The 21,696-nt window shown below is 41.6% G+C and overlaps 1 protein-coding gene across 5 annotated transcripts; it reads right to left on the reverse strand.

The window, feature by feature from the left end:
* Positions 1 to 858: 858 nt before the first annotated feature.
* gripap1 (GRIP1 associated protein 1) lies at positions 859 to 21,575 on the reverse strand. 5 transcript variants are annotated; one of them, XM_053850220.1, is made up of 30 exons: positions 21,451 to 21,575; positions 20,213 to 20,279; positions 19,772 to 19,833; positions 19,654 to 19,680; positions 19,415 to 19,522; positions 19,178 to 19,334; positions 18,500 to 18,645; positions 18,392 to 18,431; positions 16,876 to 16,946; positions 16,654 to 16,701; positions 16,547 to 16,578; positions 16,417 to 16,464; positions 16,230 to 16,329; positions 16,074 to 16,151; positions 15,508 to 15,600; positions 15,308 to 15,349; positions 13,734 to 13,868; positions 13,444 to 13,539; positions 13,253 to 13,363; positions 13,028 to 13,129; positions 12,842 to 12,955; positions 12,464 to 12,541; positions 10,393 to 10,488; positions 8,796 to 8,852; positions 8,485 to 8,584; positions 6,533 to 6,663; positions 5,368 to 5,484; positions 4,467 to 4,560; positions 2,085 to 2,257; positions 859 to 2,013 (listed from the first exon to the last, which is right to left on the reverse strand). In XM_053850220.1, exons 1-30 carry the CDS (start codon positions 21,490 to 21,492, stop codon positions 1,954 to 1,956), a joined length of 2,625 nt encoding a protein of 874 aa, XP_053706195.1. In that variant the 5' UTR covers positions 21,493 to 21,575; the 3' UTR covers positions 859 to 1,953. The 5 variants fall into 5 exon arrangements, with proteins under 5 accessions (XP_053706195.1, XP_053706193.1, XP_053706194.1 ...); XM_053850218.1 differs by having other exon boundaries at positions 16,876 to 17,054; XM_053850219.1 differs by lacking the exon at positions 15,308 to 15,349 and having other exon boundaries at positions 16,876 to 17,054.
* Positions 21,576 to 21,696: the final 121 nt, after the last annotated feature.

A 21,696-nucleotide genomic window follows, 5' to 3' on the forward strand; every position in this document is an offset into this window, starting at 1 on the left:
CAAAACACAATGTTTTCGGTCAGTGGTCGTTCAAAAACAGGCCTAATAATGGAGCGAAACGCTAAATTTAGCAACAAGAGAGAGAAGATAAAGGCCTGAGAACACAAGTCCTCGGAGGTTCTCTTTTAATTAAGACCACATTTAAGAGCACTCATGGCTGCATCCTCTTCAATTAACCCTGGACTCGGCCAATCAGGCGCTATCTTGTTAAGGCGGACCCCCCTCCCGTCACCCCACTAATCTGCCGCTTTCACTGGGACAAGAAGTACTGGACAGCTAATTAGCAGCCAGCAGAAAGAGCCCAAAAATAAGACCTTCGTCAGCAGCAAACTTCGCCAAGAGCTGGGAGAGTTCTGGAGAACGGGAGGAGATAACAGAGGAGCTGGACCAGTCAGTGATAACTGAAGGTTTTAGACTGGAGGATCCAGGTCACACACACTCTCCTAACACTGGCTTCCACATGTGAAGGGAAAGATGAGGGGGGAATGTTTCACTGTTCGACACAGGAGCAGAAGAGTAAAGGCAACACTGCACCTGTAGCTCCATCATGCCTTGCTTTCCATCCATGCTTCTCAGTCTTCTCTCAGCAGGAGCACTAACCCCTGTTAGGTCAAGATCCAGACCCTTCATTTGGAGGGTCAGAGTCTCTCTGGCAGGTGAAGCCAATAAACCAAACCACCTGCAGCTGCGCTCCTGAGAGACGGCAGGAAACAGAAGCTGAAAATACAAAAAATAAACAAATAAATAAATTGCTGTTAAAATAAATCATAGATTTTTTTCAATTACAAAAATGAATAGTATAATAAAGGAAAATAAAAACCAAAAAAAATGTTTTTCAGACTCACCCAAATGTCCAGACATTATTTTTTTTTTTATTCCATCAGTTACAATAATTAGCGTTGTGATGATAAATCTCATAAATAGATCAGTTGATTCTTCATACAGTCAGTCACGGCAGATATATACAAATGTAAAAATTAAAAACCAAGTGCGTCCAGTGACGTGTCCGGTTGTTGCCAGTGCAGCACTTCCTGTTCCAATTCTGTTACTGAGTGTCTGTGGAGCAGACCGCGAATAATTAGACGCCCGTTTTGCTTTCATTTATTCATATATAATGATCAAAAATATGAACATGTATGATTAAAAAGCTGCACTGTCAACAAAAGAAGGATCCTCACTGTTTACAGCTCATGATCACTTGTTTACTTGCAGTGTACAAACAAAAACAAATCAGGCAGTTTCCACGTAAGACATTGTGTCGTAAACACTTTAGTCCCTCCCACCCATAAACCCCCAAAACACCCACAGACAAACAAGGCAAAATAAACAGGAAGGTTTGTGATATCAAAGAAGGTTAAAAAACAGATGCAGCAGAAAGAATATAAAAGCTGATTGGACGACTTCTTTCCACAGGACCTTCCTGTTTCCTGAATTTAAATAATGCAGAGGAAGAAAACAGTCATCGAATGTAGTAGTGCAAGTGGTGTGGAGATGCCAAGAACACAATCAACAAGTCTCCTCTCATCAAACCGTCGTGTTGAGTTGCACCGTCAAGCTCCGTTTCCTAACAAGCTGATGGTGGTACAAGTGTGTTGAAGCTCATGGGATCACAGATGAAGGCCACAGCATGTGAGACACTAAACTTGACTGCCGAGTCTAAAAAACAAAAACAGATCCTGCAGTTACTGCACAAGTTACACGGCGATGCATCGCTCAGTTGAAGGAGGAGCTGCGTTTGATGAGCAGGAGTTCGTGGAAGCAGAAGGAAATCCTCCTGTCAAGACCAGCGCAGCCCAATTGCAGTACATTCATCGCAACATATGGAGGAGCATCGCACAGCGTTGAGCCTGCAGAGCAGGACGTTGGAGATGTTCGGCTGCAGGTCTGAGGTCATGAGTTGGACATATGGAAGAAGGACGCTGCTAGTTCCAGTGAGAGTGTGAGCTTGATGGATCAACCAGAGCCAGATGCACCACTGAAACGCACCAGCTCCTGAGAGAGAACCTCCAAATCCTGCGGCACAAAACACAACCGTTTCAGACTCCTGGTCCTGAAGATGTCACTGGAACAACATGCACTGTTACCTTTTGCAGATGCATGTTTTTGGTGAGCTGCTCCTCCAGCATGTTCTGGAGCTTCTTGTTCATCTCTCTCAGATTTTCATCTCCTGGCTTGACCAGATCCCTGAGGACGGAACCCAGACCTCCTCTCTCGCCCTGGGAGGCCCCGTGACCTGCCACAGCACTGCCGGAAACATCTGCCGAGAGGAGACGGCGAAGTCGGTAAGAAAGAGCGCACTGGATCATAAAAAGTTCAGGTCTAATGCATCAGGATTTTCAATTACTCTTCTGCAGATGAGATGATGAATGTATTATCTGCTGCTTCTGACAGTAAACAGCGGTGATGAACGCTCCTCCGGAGGCTACCAGGAAGTCTGCCGCAGCAAACTAGCATTTATTATCTCCTCAGCTGTGCCCACTTCCACTGATTTTTCTCAGAACCATCCAGATCTGATGCATCTTTATGAATGATGCGATCCACATGGAAAGATTCGGTGACATCAGACTTCATCACAGCAAGTGGTGTGCATTGATAATAACGGTGGAATTAAAGTTAGGTTGGCGGCAGCAGCAGAAAGACACCGGACCATTCTATACATGTCTAGTGACCTGAAGCTGATTCCTGCTGACCAGATGTTGCACAGCTGGTCAGCTGCATGCATGCCAGGGCAGTTACAGGTGTTAAATATTTAAACCCACAGTCTGCACTGTCAGCATCAAGATGCTCCAGCTATGGAAACACAACACTGTGGGTGATGGGGTGCACCATAAAAATGTAAATTTATTTTCAAAACTGCTCCAACAGGTGCTTTCATGAACAGTTTTACTGTTGGGGGGCGACATCACTTTCTTTTTTTCTTTTCAGGAACTTCTCCATAGTTGTTAAATATCACAGATCTGCAGCTGTCAAGTCAATTCAGTGACACACTACTGCCACCATACATGGCTAATGTATTGAAACTGAGCATCTCACGGCCCAAAGGTGTGAAACAAAAAACCTTTTTGTGGCCCTCAAGGAGGCACTCACAGCCCAACCATGGGCCCTGGCCCGATGGTTCAGAATCACTGGTCTCGACCCAGAGAATCGATGGTGATGTCCCCACTTGGCCAGGAAAGGAACTGGTACGCTAGATCTTTTCCAGCTCGTTCGCAGCAGCTCCACTCACCCTGTTGCTCCAGCAGACCACAGCATCAGGGATGCCACCCTCTCTCAGAACACGACCGCTCCCATCCCTACTGTAGAGGACATCAGTGTTGCTGCTCCAGTTCTGGCAGCAGATAATTCTCCTCACACCAAGTGACAAAGCTGTCCACAGCAACCCTCAACTCCACCCTGACTGATACAGCACATCCAACCACAAGAGTCATCAGAATACCTCTGGAGGTGGCACAGCTCTACTCTCTACTGGAAGACTCTGTTTCGAACAGAACACTCTCCGGCAGACAAGCCACTCTCCCTTCATCAGTTTCTTCTAACTAATTTCTGTCAACACATCAAGAGAATGAACCAATTTTCAGCAACCGTCTAAGGTTTTTTAATCCCACTGATGTTCAGGAGTTATTGTGCTGAAAAGCCTGTGTGACTCTGACTGCAGAAGTCCTGGGAGCTAGCATAACAAACACATGAACGCCTGAGTTCTCTAAGCACACAAATACAAAAAAATAGGTTTGTATCTTCAAAATCTAACAACTCAGGACACGTCTCTTTCTCCTCCCTCTGACTTCATCCTCACGTACGTTGAAAGGAATCTACAGAGGACTGGACTGGACTTCTCTCTGTGCCTATTAGATTTACAATGATTACGGTGTTCATGAGAGTAGAAAAGAGGAGGGTTAAGCCACTCAGACATGAAATTAAAACACAGCAGGGGAGGGACGAGGTGAAGCAGAGGAGGAAGAGCAGTGATTACATTCTTACTCAAAACAATCGCAAGGCTTTTCCTTCATTCAAGAGAGAATCTGAACATGAATTCAATTTCTTTATCATGCATGTGTGCGCCATGGAGCTTTCAGGAAGTTGAAAAACGAATCCCCAAGCAAAGCCAATGCTCCAAACCCAGCTGAATTGAGTGGTCCGGGATCTTCAGAGAATAAAATTACACACAGATGCAGCAGTTGGACACATAACTAAAGCTTAAGTATCGATAAATGCTGACATTCCTAACGCATCATGTGCTCAGCACATTTTTTTTCATGATGACCTTTTTATTTTCCAATCTGTCGGTTCTTTGTGTCAAGGGAAGCTGAATCCTTCAGTCTGTGCAAGGACATGACGCTGTAAACGGGCGGGAATGACTTGTCCCTATCACATGAATGGCTTATTATTTCCCAGAACCACCCGCGTGTGTACTTGTAAGACAGCAAGGATTATTGAACAGTAGTGAGTCATGTATCCGTTTCACTCACCTATACGGCTGTCCATTACATAGGTCTCGATGATCGCACTCTTCCTGCAGATGTCCTCCGCCATGGACGAGCAGCTCACTTCCAGATGCTTTACCTGATGATAAATGGCAGACCGGTGACTCCTGCTCTCAATAAATATAAGACCAAGCAGGTGCGGATGCTACTTGTTAGCTCTGTTGATCACTGAGGTAAACTGTGCGAGATCATGTGTGTCGAAAATTGAGCTCAATAAAACAGTGTTTTCTCCTGCAGGGAAGAAAGCCTGAGCTATAAATTTAGTTAAATAGGATTACGAAGAGAAACCGTGACAAAAAAGCAGTGGGAGTTGAAACCCTTACCTTTAAGGTCTGAGAGACAATACGAACATCACGCTTGCTGTCTTAGAAGATAAGGTGATGCGTTTGAACGCAACAAATATTTCCAAACACATTCATTCTAAAAGTAATTACAAGGCCAAGCTGTGTTCTGAACTGATAAGAGAGAAGAAGCACCGAGTCTGCTAATGAACATGGGAATAGGTCAACTGGGGCCTTCCTGAAGAAAACCTCCACGGAAACAGGACTTTCCTGTGACGGCGTCAACTCCACTTCACTGAGGCGGCAGCACAAGACGGTAAATTATAATCAAATCACTGCTGATAAGAGCAGCGATGCTGCAGCAGCACCTGGAAGCAGCAGATATATTGAACACTGCAGTAGGCATCAATAATTCAGCTCAAACCATAAACCAACTTCTAAAACAAGCTGAACTTGTTTTCGTTCACCCTGGCTGCAGAGTGAGGACGACAAGAAGCCCAACGTGAGCAGGCCGCTTTTGACATACATGAGGTGGAGGAGTGAATTGTGACTGGCATGAAGAATAGGAATGTATAAACAATATCAACAGAGACAAGAGGCCTTACTTTCTCCTCAAGCATCCACTTCTCCTGCTGCACCTCAGCAAGTCGCTGGAATAATTCCCCGACTTCGTCATCAGAGAGTTCTGCAGGACGCTGAGACTGGGGGCTGCCTCCTCCTGACTGAGGAACCAGAAACATTGCTTACATTACCTCCCTGCAGTTTTATTATTCCCCTCGACTCAAGAAAAAGGAAACTTATTTCAGTGAGAGTTGTCAACTGGGCTGATGGGAAAACAGAACCATGTTGCTCGAACATATACAAATGTAAATATACCTAATTAAATTCAATATTATTTATCCATTTCAATTTCAAAAAACTATTTTTGGACACAGAAAATAACCAACTTCTGATAGCCAATATCACTTTCTGTTTTTTTCACGACTCCAATGGACTCATGACAACGGGCCAACTGTTGAAAGCTCTGATGTAACTGGACTTCTATAACACATAATAATCTATACATTTTTCTAATGCTATAGTCAAAGAGCATTTTTCATATTGCTTGACACTATTTAAACATAAATCTTTCATGGACAGACATATTCAGGTTCTAAATCTAATGGACTGAAATAAGCGAAGCCGACGTCATCACATCATCACACTCCGACTCCGCTGTCATGCGACGAAATGATGAGTGCTTTCATGTTTGGACCAAAAAAGCTGTCTGGTCTATATCCAGCATTTCTATCAATAGAAACACACGCATACAGTAAGAGCTATAAATAGACTTTAGAGGACCCTGAAATAGAATCAAAGAATCTAAATTGGAATTGTGGATCAAACTATTAGTCAGCACTTTGCCATGGAAACGGACTCTAGAATAAGTCGCTGTTTTGTTTTGTTTTGTTCAGACTAAGATTAAGCCGTACAAGTAGTACTAACACAACACATGCACGTTTCTGCAAAATGACTGCAGAGATGAGATTTAAAAAAATAAGTGTTTCTGAAGTCCAATCATAAAAATAATTTATACATAGTATGGATGGCTGCAGCCCCAAGACCTCAGCTGGTTAAATGACATGTTCGATTAGACTTCATTCTTTCATCTCCATAAATGAATTGCCATTTAGATACAAATGGGAAGTTCATCAGGAAGAATCCCCTGGACTGGAACCTCCTGAATCACCAAGTTACTGCACTAATATGGCACTGTGGGAATCCCCTCACCTTGTTCGGATTGGCCACCTGGCTCTCTTTCATCATGTCTTTGTATGAGAAGGACGAAACTGACGACGAGTCTCCAGTCTGCTGTGTTCGACTGGGACTGTTGATCTCTGACAGAACCAGCTCCTCCAGACCTGAGGACAGACAAAGGACAGAAACAGCAGCATTAATTCTAGCTAATGTCTGTTATGAGAAACATATAGACATGTCAGTTATTTCAGCAATAAAGCAACGAATATTTTTTTTACTTAAAATAATTTGCCTACAAGGTTACAAATAATCAATGAATAAATCCCATTTGTACTGAATTGTTGTGTCAGACTTGTAGACATTCCTTCCTGAAGCAGTCAACTGCTTGAAGGTGATGACCCACCCAGCGATCTGCCCCTTTAAGCCAGGTGCAGTGGGTGGACAGAAGGATAAGTAGGCTGCTTTAAAATGTCTGATTCTCAGGTTTGTGCAGAACAACCCTTTAAACATTCATCAAGTCTCATAGATTATACATGATGCTCAGGACTGCCCTGCACCACTCCTGCTAGTGATGTGAGCGCATGCATGAGGGGTTAAAAGCGTGTTATTAAAAAAAAAAAATGGCAAGGCCAACTTGAAGAACCAGAAAACCTGATGTTGAAGTGATTCTGTAAAAGTCACGTTTCACTCAGCTGTGTGTGAGTTGATAGTTTGTGTGTGTAACCAGTAGACGCCAGTGTGTCCACCTCAGCGCTGGGAATCAAAGCACTGCATTAAATATTGAGCAGAAGGTTCCGGACCGGGCCAGAACCTCTTGCCGCAGGGTTTGCATGCTGCTGATTGTCAAGCCCATCGGTCACTTTACAATTACAAGTCGGCCACTTAAAAACAAACGTGCGCGCACCGGGGTGTGTGTGTGTGTGCGTGTGAGAGGAAAGTGTTTACTGGACTATATAAAGGGATGTGCAGCCCATTTAGCAGATATAAATACTCTTCCTGTTACCTATGGTGTCACGACAGGTTCTGCTCCATTGGCAGTGATTGAAATTGATGAACAACTCCAAGCTTGTAGCCTGAGTGTTAAAAGTGATGAGGCAAAGAGATTGGAGAGTACATAGACCAGACAAAACACATTAATGACAAGTGGCTAGGTCAGACCGACGCTGCTAAAAGATGCTTCATCACGAGACATTTCTGTGTGCAGAGATGCTGTTCCTCCTCCGTCTCACCCGGGACACCAAAACAATCCTCTTATCTTATACTAAGAAAACTTTTTTTTAAGTGTAAAAAAAGGTCCTTCCATCGTATCGGTCTCCCAAGTGCTGCATTGTGCTGTGTGTGTGTAACCATTTGTCATGTGCTTAAGTGCTTTTGACTAAGAAGGTGCTCTTGCAGAAGCACAGCAAGATGTATTAAATTTGATGAACGGTTCTGTTCTTAATTTTCCAGCCCAGAATTTTCAGTTGGAAAAGAGATGAGATGCTTTCCCAGAAAAAGGAGTTCAACTATCGAGCGAACTTGTTCATAAGTGAGGGAAGGACGGAGTGGGAGATCAGTTTTGAGGATGCTATATTGGTCGGACATAGTAAAGAAGCCAAAAGACAAATCTGTTGCTTTTCAGGTCAATCTGCAAGAGACAGGTCGTGATTGATAAATCTACCATGAGAAAACCATCAGCAGAAATGGGTTATCTGCTCAGTACCCATAGAATGTCCAACTGGGAGAAAGCCATGGGGCAGCGTCAGAACAAGGTGGAGACTCTCCTCTCCCAGAAGACCTGGGCCTCTTCACTTTGACAGCTGCCCCCATGAGCCAACATTTTTACACCGTTTAACTACAATAAAGGGAATAAAATATAATACATAATATAATATACTATTGTTCATTTTTTTGTAAGACGGCATCTTCACAAATAGACTACGTGTCTACTACATGAGAGGAGTCTAAGACCCAGGTGTCATCGCACCGCAGACATCTCTGTGTACCTGTTCTGGTCTTGCTGTTGGTCAGGATCTCCTGGAGTCTCTCCTGCAGTTTGTCGGCTCTTTTCCTCTCAAGCTGTAGCTGCCTCTTCAAATCCTTCAGCTAGACAAAGACACACACGCACACAATCAGGGATTTACTCTCTAATTATTATTTTCTATGCATGGCTGCACTTAAATTACTGCTGAAAATATATTCCCTCTCTGGTTTGTCCATTCAAATTTGCCTCACTCGTTTGTCTCTGCCCATGTAATTGACTGCGAGTCAATCCATCTGGATTTGGTGGCATCAACCAAATCAGAATTTAACTCACCGCTGCGCTTCCTTTCTTCTCCAGGATCCTCTGACCATCCACCGTGTCTTTTATCTCCTACAGAAAGAGACAACATTGATTGAAGCACAGGAAATGCAAAAACACAGAAGGGTCTTAAAAATATCGACGGACGACTCAAATAATAAATAACACCTTGAAGCTCAAAGAAAAAGGTTGCCCATGAGAAAACGTTAGACGCAAACAGCAAAGACATTGTTTTTCCAGTAACTAGGGAGATTTTCCTCTCCTGTTCAAAAGGGTCATTGCTAGTGAAAAAAAAATATCTAGAAGGGCACTCGGTAGCTCACAGACATCTGCCAGGGTCCTTGTAATACAACCTAGGAAATAAATCAAAATGTCTGGCTGCGGTCCAAAACTTAATGGGTTATTCCGTCACCAATCCACCCATCTGGGAGCTTTCATCCACATCTGAGAGAAGGCAATTACAGTTTTCGTAGTTCCAGGCTGAGAAATCTGAGGCAAAGGTAGCATTCCAAAGGAGGAATTTTGGTTTAAATAAGAGCTAAAGTACTTCAAATACATTAACTTCAGGTCACACATTTATACCTGGTTTGATGCTTAATATGAAGTAGATATAAACTGCCCCTTGTTTACTCTTGTCTTACAGCCCCTGTGCATTACAGGTGGGATGAACAGAACATCCTGATCAACAACATTTGGTACCACAAAAGACACCTAAAGTGGACTATACTGCTGCACTTGGAGTAAAGAGCCAAGGAGCACATCATGCTCTGTGAATACCAAGGTTGATGAATGAATCGGTCCATCAGTTTTTTGCCAAGAGACCACAAGACCTCAGATCATATGCCCTAAAATGTGAACCCATCAGATAAGCACAGAGGACGAGAGAGCAAATGATATCCACAGCCAGGTAGTAATGAAACCCAGGCCCACTAAATGGTAAAAAATTACTCTGTCCTTGTCCATGAAATGAAGACAGTGAATAAGCCCCCAGATGCTTCCAACTTCAAGGAAACAAATCACAGTTATGAAGCTCTCAAGATGGCGCCATCACACATCACACAGCAGCGTGTGCAAGTGTTTATCCTATAGGTTCATCCATGTATTTACAGACTGTAATGTGGAATTAAGTAAGTCTCTAGCAACACCTGTATTAACCCAGCCCAGTCTCATTCAATTTGTTAAGGAAATCAAAGAGCACTAGTATATGCCAATACGTGGTCCAAGGTCTTGCATTAATAACTTCGACTCACCTTCCTCTTCGCTCATCATTGCGCAAACTAACCCTTCCCTAAAAGACTCCAGTCAGACTTGAGCAGGCCCAAATATCCATCATGAAAATGTTCTCTGCAAGTCTACATGCTAAATCATAACAGGGGCTTACCTTTCCTGTGCAGCTGTTTGAGTCCTGAGGTGCTATAAATAACTGTGTAGCAAAACCCTTGAGCAGTTTTTCCACACTTCCACATCTTCAGCCCTTATTGTTCTTAACACACATAGAGATTATGGGAACCGTACAGTAGCAGTGACGGTATCGATGGTACGCGTGTGTCACTGTCTCCGCAGACACAAGGTCAGACTACATTTCATGGCTTTTTAAAACCTGTTTCAATACCTGTTTCAATTTTGTGATAGTGTCGTTGTGCTCCCCCTTCTGTTTCTCCACCTCCTCCAGCTGCTGCTTCAGGGCTTCCATCTCCGACTGCTTCTCCTGTAACCCAGCAAACCAATTAAAAACAAAGAGGCAAAAACAGTATATGACTGTTACTACGGAGGAGAAAGTTTCTTTCCTTCACCATGAGCCACGGGTAAAAAATAAAAACCAAATGAAGATGAATCGCCACCCACACTGATGCCCTCTCACTCTTAATCCTGCAAGCGAGGGGATTCATTTGGAATGGAAGAAGAAGTGCTTTTAATTCTGTTCTAATCTACGGCTGCTAATTAATTCCACTATGGACTAAATTAACACCTATCGGCAAATTTGCAAACCTTGCTAAGAAATGAAATCAACCTCAATCTGTCAATTTGCAGCAACTGAAAATGCCCTGGATACAAGTGTTCACACACAATTGGGCAGCAACCGGATTCTTCAAAATAAACAGATGCATAGCATAAGTCTTTTATCTAAAGCAGAAATGAAATCCAAAACCGCAGCTAGTTCTTTTGTAACTACAGTACAGATATTTTCCGACATTTTCCTGTTCCCCTCAACATCTTTTGTACTTGATGAAAGACACATTTTGTCACACACCAAATATTAAAGATTTGTTAAGCTTGAATATTTATAAATACCCAGTCATCTAAACAGCTATGTGCATGACTTTCAACATGGTCTTGCCTCAGACAAAAAGAAGAAGGAGTTAGGATACTGTTAGAATACTGGGAGGGAACCAGACTAACACTTGAATTCAGCAAACTTCTCCCTGATGACCACCTGGATAGTGAGAGCACAAATGGAGGGAAATAGAAAATCAGGCAGTCAATGCAGTGAGTCTTCACACAGTTACACGCACCAAGAACAAAAGGTAGGAACCGTGCTTCATCATATTTCAACGGTTACTTTTGATGTTAAAAAGCGAAAGTTCTCTGTCGGGAAACTAAGACTGGAAGCAAGAGCCGACACACAGCGTACCTGCAGAGCACCTGACCTGCCAGCTAATTAGACCTCTTCCTTCATTAATTAACTTTTCCTATTAAGCTTTCCTGCTCCGCTTTTGAAACAAGGCTGTTATCCCACTGATAAAACACTCACCCAACCCTCCTCCCCGCTCCCCTGCTCGCACACACAGTGAATCCAGCCAATTCACTGACTCCCTGTAGCTCTGCACTTGAACTGCGACAAAGAAGCCCCTGACGCACAGCGGGCGGCTCAGTATTCTTCAACCATCAATAAGAAATATTAACCACATAAGAAACACAGCCTTTCTTCTCCAGCAAATGTTTAAAATATTCATATGTAAATGGAGACACCAAAGTCTCATCAGAACTGAATGCTAAAACATCTCAAATGAGTCAATTACTTGAGATTGTTGTGGCCATTATGTGACATTATGAGCAGACACAAGGATGTAGCAGGCATGTGTCGTGAAAAATATTTTCACCTATAGACTGACCAGTTTTACTAACTACTACTGCTCAGACATTTGAGCTATATCTGAGGAAGGTGAAAGGGTGTGAGGACCTCACACACAAAATGTTTATTTTGAGGGAACATTTCAGTTGTTGGGCAACATCTCCACACCTCTCATGGAGGAGTGGTGGTAAAGTCAGTAGGTACGTGGAAACAAACCTTTGTTTCAACCAACCTCCTGTTTCTCACCATTCAACAATTTCAAAAACTGACCATTAACTCAAGTGCTATTTTAACAGAATGCTGGCAGATTGTGCGAACGCTTCCAAGTGCGCCGCTAACAGACTGTCTGTGTTCACAAGAGCCTCCTCCACTCTGATCTGCTGTTAACACGGCTGAACCCCTCTGTGTTACCATGGAGACAAGTACGCTTTAATTAGAGGCACATTTAATTAGAGCCAAACTTGATTCTGTGAAGGCAATAGACAAGTGCACAGATTGTATCTATAAACTCCCACACACAGGCACACACGCATGCTTAGTTTAACAAGATGGTGGAGCCATATTTTCTTTCTGTGAGTGTGTGGCTTTGTCTGTCGGGGTGTGAGGGTACCTCCAAATGAAGTGTGTGTTCCTTTTGTAGATTCTCAAGCTCACTCTGATGTTCCAGACTTTTCTCCTCCATGTTCTCCTACAAACAGACATGACAAGAGGGAGAAGAGTAAGCGTAAAACCTTTCTGTGGATCAACATCTGGAGCTCAGCAGCAAAGTATCACAGTACCATGCTCCTTTCTTCATATTTACTTCTTAAATGACAATGCTGTGTGGGTCAGTTTGAAGTGTTCAAAACTAAATTTAAGGTTTAAAATTAAAAAAAAAAACACTGTACAAATAAAAAACAGCTATATGTTAACAAAGATGTATGTAAAGAAGATATATATTTGCAGTAGATTGTATTGCCTGCTGCAGGATCACATGAAAGAACCTGACCTCAGCCTCCTTGAGTCGTCTCTCAAACCATCCTTTGGTTCCCTCCATCGACTGAACCTGAGACTGCAGTTCCTCCACCCGCTGCTGAAGACCTTCCAATTCTTTGGTTTTTGCCTTGATCACACAAATATTCCAAAATGATAAGACACCCATCTCTCACAGTTTTAATTTAAACTGCGTCATTACTTTTTCATCTTTAAGCTGCTGTCGAATCTCTTCCTCTGACCGATTCTTGTCCTCATGGAGTCCTCGGAGCTCTTTCTCGTATTTGGCCCGGACTCCAAGAACCTGCCGAGGGACACCATATAGACCATGAGAAACCGTTCCATATCACATCGTTGCAAAACAGAATTTTCTGACTCAGAACACTCTTCTTGGAGTCATGACTGAAAAGCAGATCTCTTAGGTTACCTCCTTCTCATGCTGTAATTTGAGGTCTGATAGCGCCTCCTTGTGGTTGGATTTCTCTTGATTCAGCTGCATAGCCATGTCGTCCAACATGGCCTTCCTCTTTTCTGCAGTCTACAAACAAAAAACACATTCACAACCCATCATAAAGAGTGTACACTGCACAATATTATGTTGCCAACAAATTACTTTACCTTTTTAGATTCACTCAGCTCTCTAAGAAGCTTGTCTTTCTCTATCCCTTCTTCGGTTAACTGCTCCAATAACTTCCTGTTAGCAAAACTAGACTCCTGAAAGGGACAGAAAAAAAAATCATTATAGTTGTAAAGAAGAAAAAAAATCTAAATACTGGTGAACAGATCAGGTGATCAGAGTTTCGAGACTGAACTTTGTCTTTTAGTCAACTCCTTGTTTGGCCTTTTAGCAGTTTGGCATTGAACCTACATGCTCCAAACCTACACCAGAAGACAGATCATAATTCTACCTGCAGTTGGGAGTTAAGGTCATCTTTCTGGGCCAGGAGGCTCTCCTGTTCGGCTTTTCTCTGCTGGAGCTCTGCAGTTAGTGCATCCTGCTGCTCTCGTATCAGGTTCATTTCTTGCGTCTTGGTCGTCTGAATCTGAACATTTGGGAAGAAATCATTATAGAATGTTTAATGACCCGTTCACCAGATGGCAGGTTTAACAAGTGAGACGGCATTAAAGACACTGAGACACCTTAAAGGTCTGGCGAATAATTTACCGTAGAACTGAACTCCACACACATCACAGTTTATTATCGAGCATAACATGGGCAAGGACAAGTTAGCACAGCATCTAGGAAGCAACTAAAGTAAAGGATTTTATAGCGGGATTATGGTGACACGGGATGAATTTCATATTCCTCCCTTTGTGTTAAAATGTAATAAACCACTCAAACTCATTACAGTCAGCAGTTATTTGGATGGCGATACAGAATAACTGTCAACAACTGTACGATTAGGCCAACTACTATAATGCACAGAGTAGCTATAAAACAAACAAACCACAGTGCAATATATCCGAGTGAAAACCTTCAGAAGAGAGTAATCTCTGTATGAAAATTGAAAGTAATTGTTCACAGGGCACCAGTGCTAAATGAACTTTTGATTTGCACAAGAATTCAACCTTCAACTCGTCATTGTAAGCATTTGAAAATGGAATAAAACCCATACAAATAGAGACAAGAAAAGTGAAAACAGCTGTATGAAGCAAGGAAAAGTTAGGTCGAACTCAGATGGATCATGTCTTGGATTATCTAGGAGTGAACATACAAAGTAGCAAATCAAAAGGGCACGCTAAATTCATTCCATCTCTCCAGAAGGCTAGACACTCCATTGTACTGAGTAGCAACTGAAAATATTGGAATTGCAACTCAAAAAAGGAGACAAAGATGTCAGCCAAAGGATTATTTTTATTTATTTTAGTTGCACGTGTTTGAGGTCAAGCGGCATTTGTATCTTGTTTAAGATGGATTTAAGGGTCAACTAAATTTATAGGTCCTACAGCGTATCAAAATTATTCCTGAACTATATGCTACTGAAATTGTATGAGGTTACAAGAAAGAGTTTGAGTTTGTTTGTGCAGTCTTGTGATGCCAGTCTTGGTGAGAGATGAGACGTTTCACATGTATGTTAGCAGTGATGAATGTATTCTTACAACATTTTTTTGAAGCAAATCAATTTGGGTATACTTATTGTTCACATTGGACCACGACACATTTGTTTCTTACTGTTCCTAGTCAGAGTTGGACATGTCTATAAGGCATAAAAAACCTGACAATTATAATATACACATAAAGAAAAAACACTATGAATCCCATTACAATGTCTGGTTGGAGTGTAGGATTGGTATTTAACAAGGCAGTTTCAATTCTTGTTTTTTTTTTTAGATGGATGGCGTTTCACAGTTCTTTGTGACTAAGAGTCGTATGCTGCGGTGCTTACAAAACGGAAATAGTTAGAAATTAAGAGTTTAAAAAACACCATGGGAAGCTACTCAGGTGAGCACTACAGGAACTGATCTATTCGGTTATAGTTACCTCTTCAAGAACACACAGATTTGTCCGCACATCAGTGTTTTCCTGAAAGATTTAATGGAGCTCTGAACCCAAGTCATGGATACAAACAAAAACACATTTTTACTTGATTCAAAATGTAGTTGCTCTGACCCTTTCAAAACATTAACCTGTACATTGAGGCATCAGTTTGACTAAATGAACTGGCTTGATTCAATGTTTACCTGTTCTAGAGCAGCTAGATTAGTCCTCAGAGCATCATTCTCCTGCAGGATGTTTTCCACCTGCTCCTGACTGATTGCACTCTGACTGGCTACCTGCAGTACCGCCGCACCGTAGATGGAAGGGAGCACAGACCGAAACAGGAAACAAAAAAAAGAATAAAGAGAGACAAGAAGATTTGAAATAGAGAAAGAGAAACAGGTCAGAAACACTCAGATGAGCCAGCCATACAGCAACAGAGCTGTTCAAAAAACACAAAGCTGATTGGAATACATCATTCTTGGTTAAGTTCCCTCTCCTCACTTTCACAAGCATTTTGATCGAATATAGGATGAACTCATCTTGTTGACAAAGAATCTAAATATGACTTTGGCAGCAAAGCAATGAGTGATGCCAGGAAAAAGAAGATCCAACCGTCAGCAGTTTCGCTGCCTCTGTAATAATTGACATCATTTCTCATTGAAGCCGGCTTACAATTGGTAAAAAGCATTCTCAAAGCAGGGGAAAATGTTGCAGTCTTTGGCTCCTGCATCCTTGAAGTTAACACTACAATTAGGATTGCATGTACCTGCTCTTTTAAAACATTAAGGGCAACTTCATGTTCCTTTTCTTTGCTCTGCAGTTGCTCTCTCAGCTCTGCTGACACCTGCAAAAATAGAAAAACTGTTAGGATACAAAAGAAGATCCCACGGACCAAAGGGACTGGATGAGAATCAGGTCTGACCTGATTGGCAGCAAGGATGTCTGACTGCAGTTTCTGTGCACGGATGTTCATGGTCTTCAGTTCTTCTTCTTTCCTCTGGTTGATTTCATCAATTTTTGTCCTGTAGGATACAAATATTATAAGAGAGCTCAGCCTTATATTATTTAAACAGTACACATCCATTGTGTTAATACAGTCTGTGTCTGACCTGCTGTCATTGTAGAGAGCCTCCTTTTCTGTCTGCAGTCGCTGAAAACTAAACATGACACAAAAAAAGGCAATCCAGTTAAAATAATTTCAGTAGATGGATAAGTTTGATTTGCATGACGGCAACATACCTCTCCTGCTTCTTTTTTAATTTGTCTGTGAGCTGAAAAAAATAAATCCATTTTTCATTTTTCTCTCGTGTGTATGAAAAGCTGCAAAACTCTGGAATAACATTCACCTTTGTTATTTCTTCCTGTAGCTTGGTCATCTCAGCATGTTTAGATGCCTGTTGACAAAAGTGGAAATATACACCTCTTAAAGAAAAGCTGGACTTCAACTGACTTCACAGAAAAACCTTTCGATTGCGGCTTCATACAATAATTGAAATGTGCCACTGGATATTTCAAAAAATAAAGTCAAAGCACCAACATATACAGTATTGGATTTTGAATGTCTTTACCTCTAGACTGTGGATCTGCTCCTTCAGCAGCCTCTTCTCCTCCTGCTCAGTGTTCAGGGCCATCTCCAGCTCTGGTCCAAAGCAGTGAGTTATTGGACAGAGAGCAGCCGACCAGCCTAGCGCTGCCTGCTTAGCTACAATCTTCTCTACGCTCTTCTCTGACAGGCCTAAAGGGGTCGCTGCACACAGCAGGGGCAGTGCATTAGGCCAGACACACACTACACAAGTGGAGAACTTTGTAATATTATTGTTTCACTATGCAAGATTTGGAGGGCATCTTGGTCTAGTTAGTGATCGGGCAAAGCTGCAGATATTAATTTTGCGCTGTGACTTCAGTGGACAAGAGGTTGTGACATTTTATTTGCCAAACTTTTCGAAAATCGCCAACATTTAAGGCTGCATCAGGATGTATCCAGACCCTTTGGATGGAATTCAACAGAGAACTGAATTGTGTTTACAAAATCCATCAGCAGGTTCAGGCTGAGTTCATGCCCCCTGCCACCGCATTATTGAACTAAGTGGCAGATAATGAATGACTGCAAAGCAAGTTACATGCTGATTTAAACATTGGTTCACCTGCAGCATAGAGATATTATAATCAAGAACTAAGCACACTACAGGACTGAAAAGTAAATTAATTTCTATCTCATCCAGCCACTCTGAAAATGGGAGACCGCATTTGATCCTGCAGCATCCATTCATTTCCTCATTTCGTCTGTAGATTGAAATATGTTTAATATAGATTCAAAATGTAAAGAATGGGGGTTAAAAATTCATCTCCGTCTCTGACTGATGAAAAATCATTCCACTATCCATTATTAAAGCAACACCTTACATTTCTTGTTCCAAGAGTATAATGGGCAAAGTTTTCACCTTAACTCAGGAATCAAACTGAGGACTAAAACGGTTTATAATTTTATAGATGGCACTTGTCAACAATTGCATTTTACCACAGAAATGTTGAGAGTGTGCTATATAAAGCTGCAGCTACGGTGACGGACCAAATTACATTGTCAATGTTAACAAGAACAAATGGCCTCAGTCTTCTGCTCAGTCTGTGCTGGCGTAAAAAGCTGATCGAGCACACTTCCCTGGCCATTCATTCATCATTGGTTTCATGAAGTGGCCAGGTTATCAAGTTGCTGATCAGCTTGTAGTGTGTGTCTGCCTTGAGCCAGCTCCCTGCTCTATTTAAACTATGTTTTTTTATTATATAATCAAAAAACAAAACACACCCCATGATCGTGGACACCAAAATATTCACATATAAATTGAGGTAACATTAAGGAGAGGCACCATCAATTAAAAAAAAAACAAAAACTTATATACAGGTTGTTTACATTAGGTTGTAAAACAGATGAAAACCTAGAGCCAACTGCTTGAATCTTTAGAAAAACTAATGAGGATCTTTTAACTTTCTATTAAAGCATGAACTTTAAGTCATTACTGCTTTAAATTTAATCCACTGTGGAGAGTATATATCAATTAACAGAATAGTTTGAGTTGAAAAACTCACCATGCAGCCTTTCCTCAGTCTGGGCCAGCTGTGCATTTGTCTATTGAGTGATATAAAATGTAAAAATTGGGCAATCATTATTTCAAAGAACCAGTTTGTAAACTTTACCTCTTCAAGTCTCTCACTGGTTCCCTCTGCTGACAGCTCCTCTCCTCCATCAGACACGTCAGAAACTCCATTGGTGCTGGTTTGTCCACCAGTCTCAGTGACAGCTGACTGCTTCTGTTGCTCCTTGTCAAAGCGCTCTTGGAGGGCTGAGGGTAAATGAATGAACAGAGATATGATCAAACGTGAGCTTGTTTATTGAGCCAAATTTAAGGCTTGTAAAGGAGCAAAGGACACATTAGCTATCAGTGTTATGGCGAGCAAGTTCAGGTGTAGTCTGCCAGCTAGTGCCTGCATGCACTGAACTGGCTTGGAATTCTCTAAATTAAACAGTGGGGATGAATGTGTCTGCCAACTGGATACTTTCACTGCAAATTATTTTGGCGGAAAAAGTGGTTATTTCCATTAACTTAACTACTTATGATTTCAATTGCCTATTGTTCAGACAATATTTTCCATTACTACCGTAGTTTTAACTAATTCTAAGGATATTTTTCCAGTCTTATCACATTCCAAAATATTTGCACACGTTTTTCTCTCCATGACACATTAAAGCATGGATAGTATTATTAAAAATAAAAAGTATGTATTTTGGCACAATAATTTAGTTATTTACATTTGATTTAACTTGCTTTTATTGAGTTCGTATATTACTTCTATATTGTCAATACAAGCACAAACCTTTCAATTGTTTAAGCAGCGTAGAGTTTTCTGCCTGGAGCCGGAGCAGCTCTCCATCCACAACACTAGCGGAAGGGTCAACAGCCGGACTACCAGTCGGCGCACTTTCTTTTAGTTTCTGGTTTTCATGTTCAAGCTGCTCAATCTGTGTACATAGCTACAAAAAACAAAAATAATTCTTTGATGCAAAGCATCAAATAATTACAAACAAGAAGACACTCGTGGATGCATTCATACCTTGGAGAGTTCTGTCATTAGTGTGCTATTCTGCAGTCTGAAGTCCTCTTCTTGGCTGTAAAGTTTTCCCTGAAGCATCTCATTCTCACTCAGCAATGCATCAACCTCCTGCAGACAACCAAAAGAAAAAAATTATACAACATTCATCCATGTTTCAAGCACACATAATTGGGCTGTAGATGGGGCCATTAAACAGCGTAACCAATGACAACCAAGGAGAAAACAAAATACACACTTACCAGAGCTTTCTTGCTCTTATTCAGAGCCTGGGATCAAAAGAGAAAAACATAACCATGTAAACTAACAGGAACATCCTTAACAGCGGGGACAGCAATGTTTTTTTGTTGTTTTTTTTACCTTCTGTGCTTTGACAAAATCTTTCTCCAAGACAAGATTTTTCTGCCGTATTGCATTGAGCTCTGAAAGACAGAATCCTTTACTGATAAATAATTTATTTCAGCTACGTCTGCTGGATGGATTACAGGACACAAACGGGTATTTCTCATCCTAGGTTCTTGGATGGAACATTCCTAAAATCCAGACAATTGGTAGGCTATGAAAGAACGTTCATCTGATATCATGGTTTCAAAATTCAAAGTTGGTCAGGTATAATCAGCCAACATCACATTCACATAAAAACTGGTTAAAGCCTTTTGAACATCACTTATCTATTGCGAGTTGATGCCATCTCTGTTGACATTGTTTTAGATTATTATATCCAATCTTTGTGACTGCAACAAGCAATGCTATCATATTATTTTAGTGATAGAGCATAACAATGAGAAGCTGTAACTTTACCGGCAGCATTCTTCCTGAGATCATCTGATAGCTGATAGTTCTGAGTCCGTAGCTCCAACAGCTGTGCCTGCAAAACACGAAAGACGAGAATACGTTATCACAAAAGCTCTATTAGCATTAAGATTTGGACTATAAACTGTGTATATCCATTTTGTAGTATGGCAGGTTGAAATGCAGTTGACCTTAATAACACATAAAGTAGGCTCATCAGAGTTACTATGACAACAAAAGGCCAGAATACAATGTGAACTTGGGTCTGGCAAGTGAATGAAATGAGCACAAGCTTCTTAAATTAAAGCCTAACGTTCAAGCTTCTACATGATTGTCCTACAGAAGAATTAAACCTTAAATGTTCATAATATCAATTTTAAAAAAAGTGAAAAAGTATTGCAACAGATTTCTTTTCTCATACTCTGCTGAAGCAAATCACATGATCCATGACAAATTGGTCTTGTGATGCTCAAGCATCAGACAAAAACAAGCATCATCTTCTTCATTCAGTTTCATCTCTCAGAGGAGAAGCAGATGACTCGGACACTGGAACTGATGACCGGATGTAGTTCAATAGCAACTAAACCTTGACTGCTTTTATAGGCTCAAATCTTATCTCTTTAAGCTTTTTTAGCTTTAAGGTGTCTCCATTATTTTTGTCCAACCCCTGTACGTTTGTCACATGACACCGTGACTCTCACCCAACCGTGTGTAGGTAATATTGACGTAAAACGGATCACATCCAAGAATAAACAACACGGTGCAGTAGCAAACGAACAGGTGTACACATATCTGGCACTATTATACAGAAGAAAAAAAGCTTGTGTGTACTTCGGCACAGTGTCGTTGAGTCAGTGTACAGACGTTTTACGCACACTATAACTCATGAGGTTTGTTTTTTCAGGTATTTGCAACATGATAACGTCGGCTAATTAGAAGGTGGCTTCGCATGCTAATCGCCACCAACAACTTGAGAATATAACATGATGGTGGGCTGCTTTCGTTTTGGGTCAAATGACTTTAGTTGACTTTAATCTTTCCCATAATGTCAGTTATTATCGATGTCACTCCGCTGCACCACTAACAGCTTGTCGCACCCAAACAGCTACCAGTTAGCAACAGCAGGCTAAGGTGCCTGCAGAAGGCGACGCTGTCCGCAGCTGCATCCCAGCAAACGGGTCTGAAATGAATGACAGCTCTCTTCGTGTACACCACCCGATTTGACGCGGCAATTTGTGTGTTCTCACCTGCATACGATGGAACTCCTCCTCCGATAGAGCCTGCGACATGGCCACGATAAACTAGCTGCTGGCTAGCAGGCTAAGCTACGCCACCGGAGGAGAGGGCAGAGCTCGCAGAGAGGAGAGGAGTGCTGACAGGAGTCTCACTCTGATGGGGTTTCCGAAGACTAAAGAATCAGACGATAAAAAAGCATCACTTCGACACCTTAAGAAAATATCGTGAGAGAGGGTTACAGAAAATTAACAATCCAA

The sequence above is a fragment of the Synchiropus splendidus genome, chromosome 18 (genome assembly GCF_027744825.2).
Source record: "Synchiropus splendidus isolate RoL2022-P1 chromosome 18, RoL_Sspl_1.0, whole genome shotgun sequence".
NCBI lineage: Eukaryota > Metazoa > Chordata > Actinopteri > Syngnathiformes > Callionymidae > Synchiropus > Synchiropus splendidus.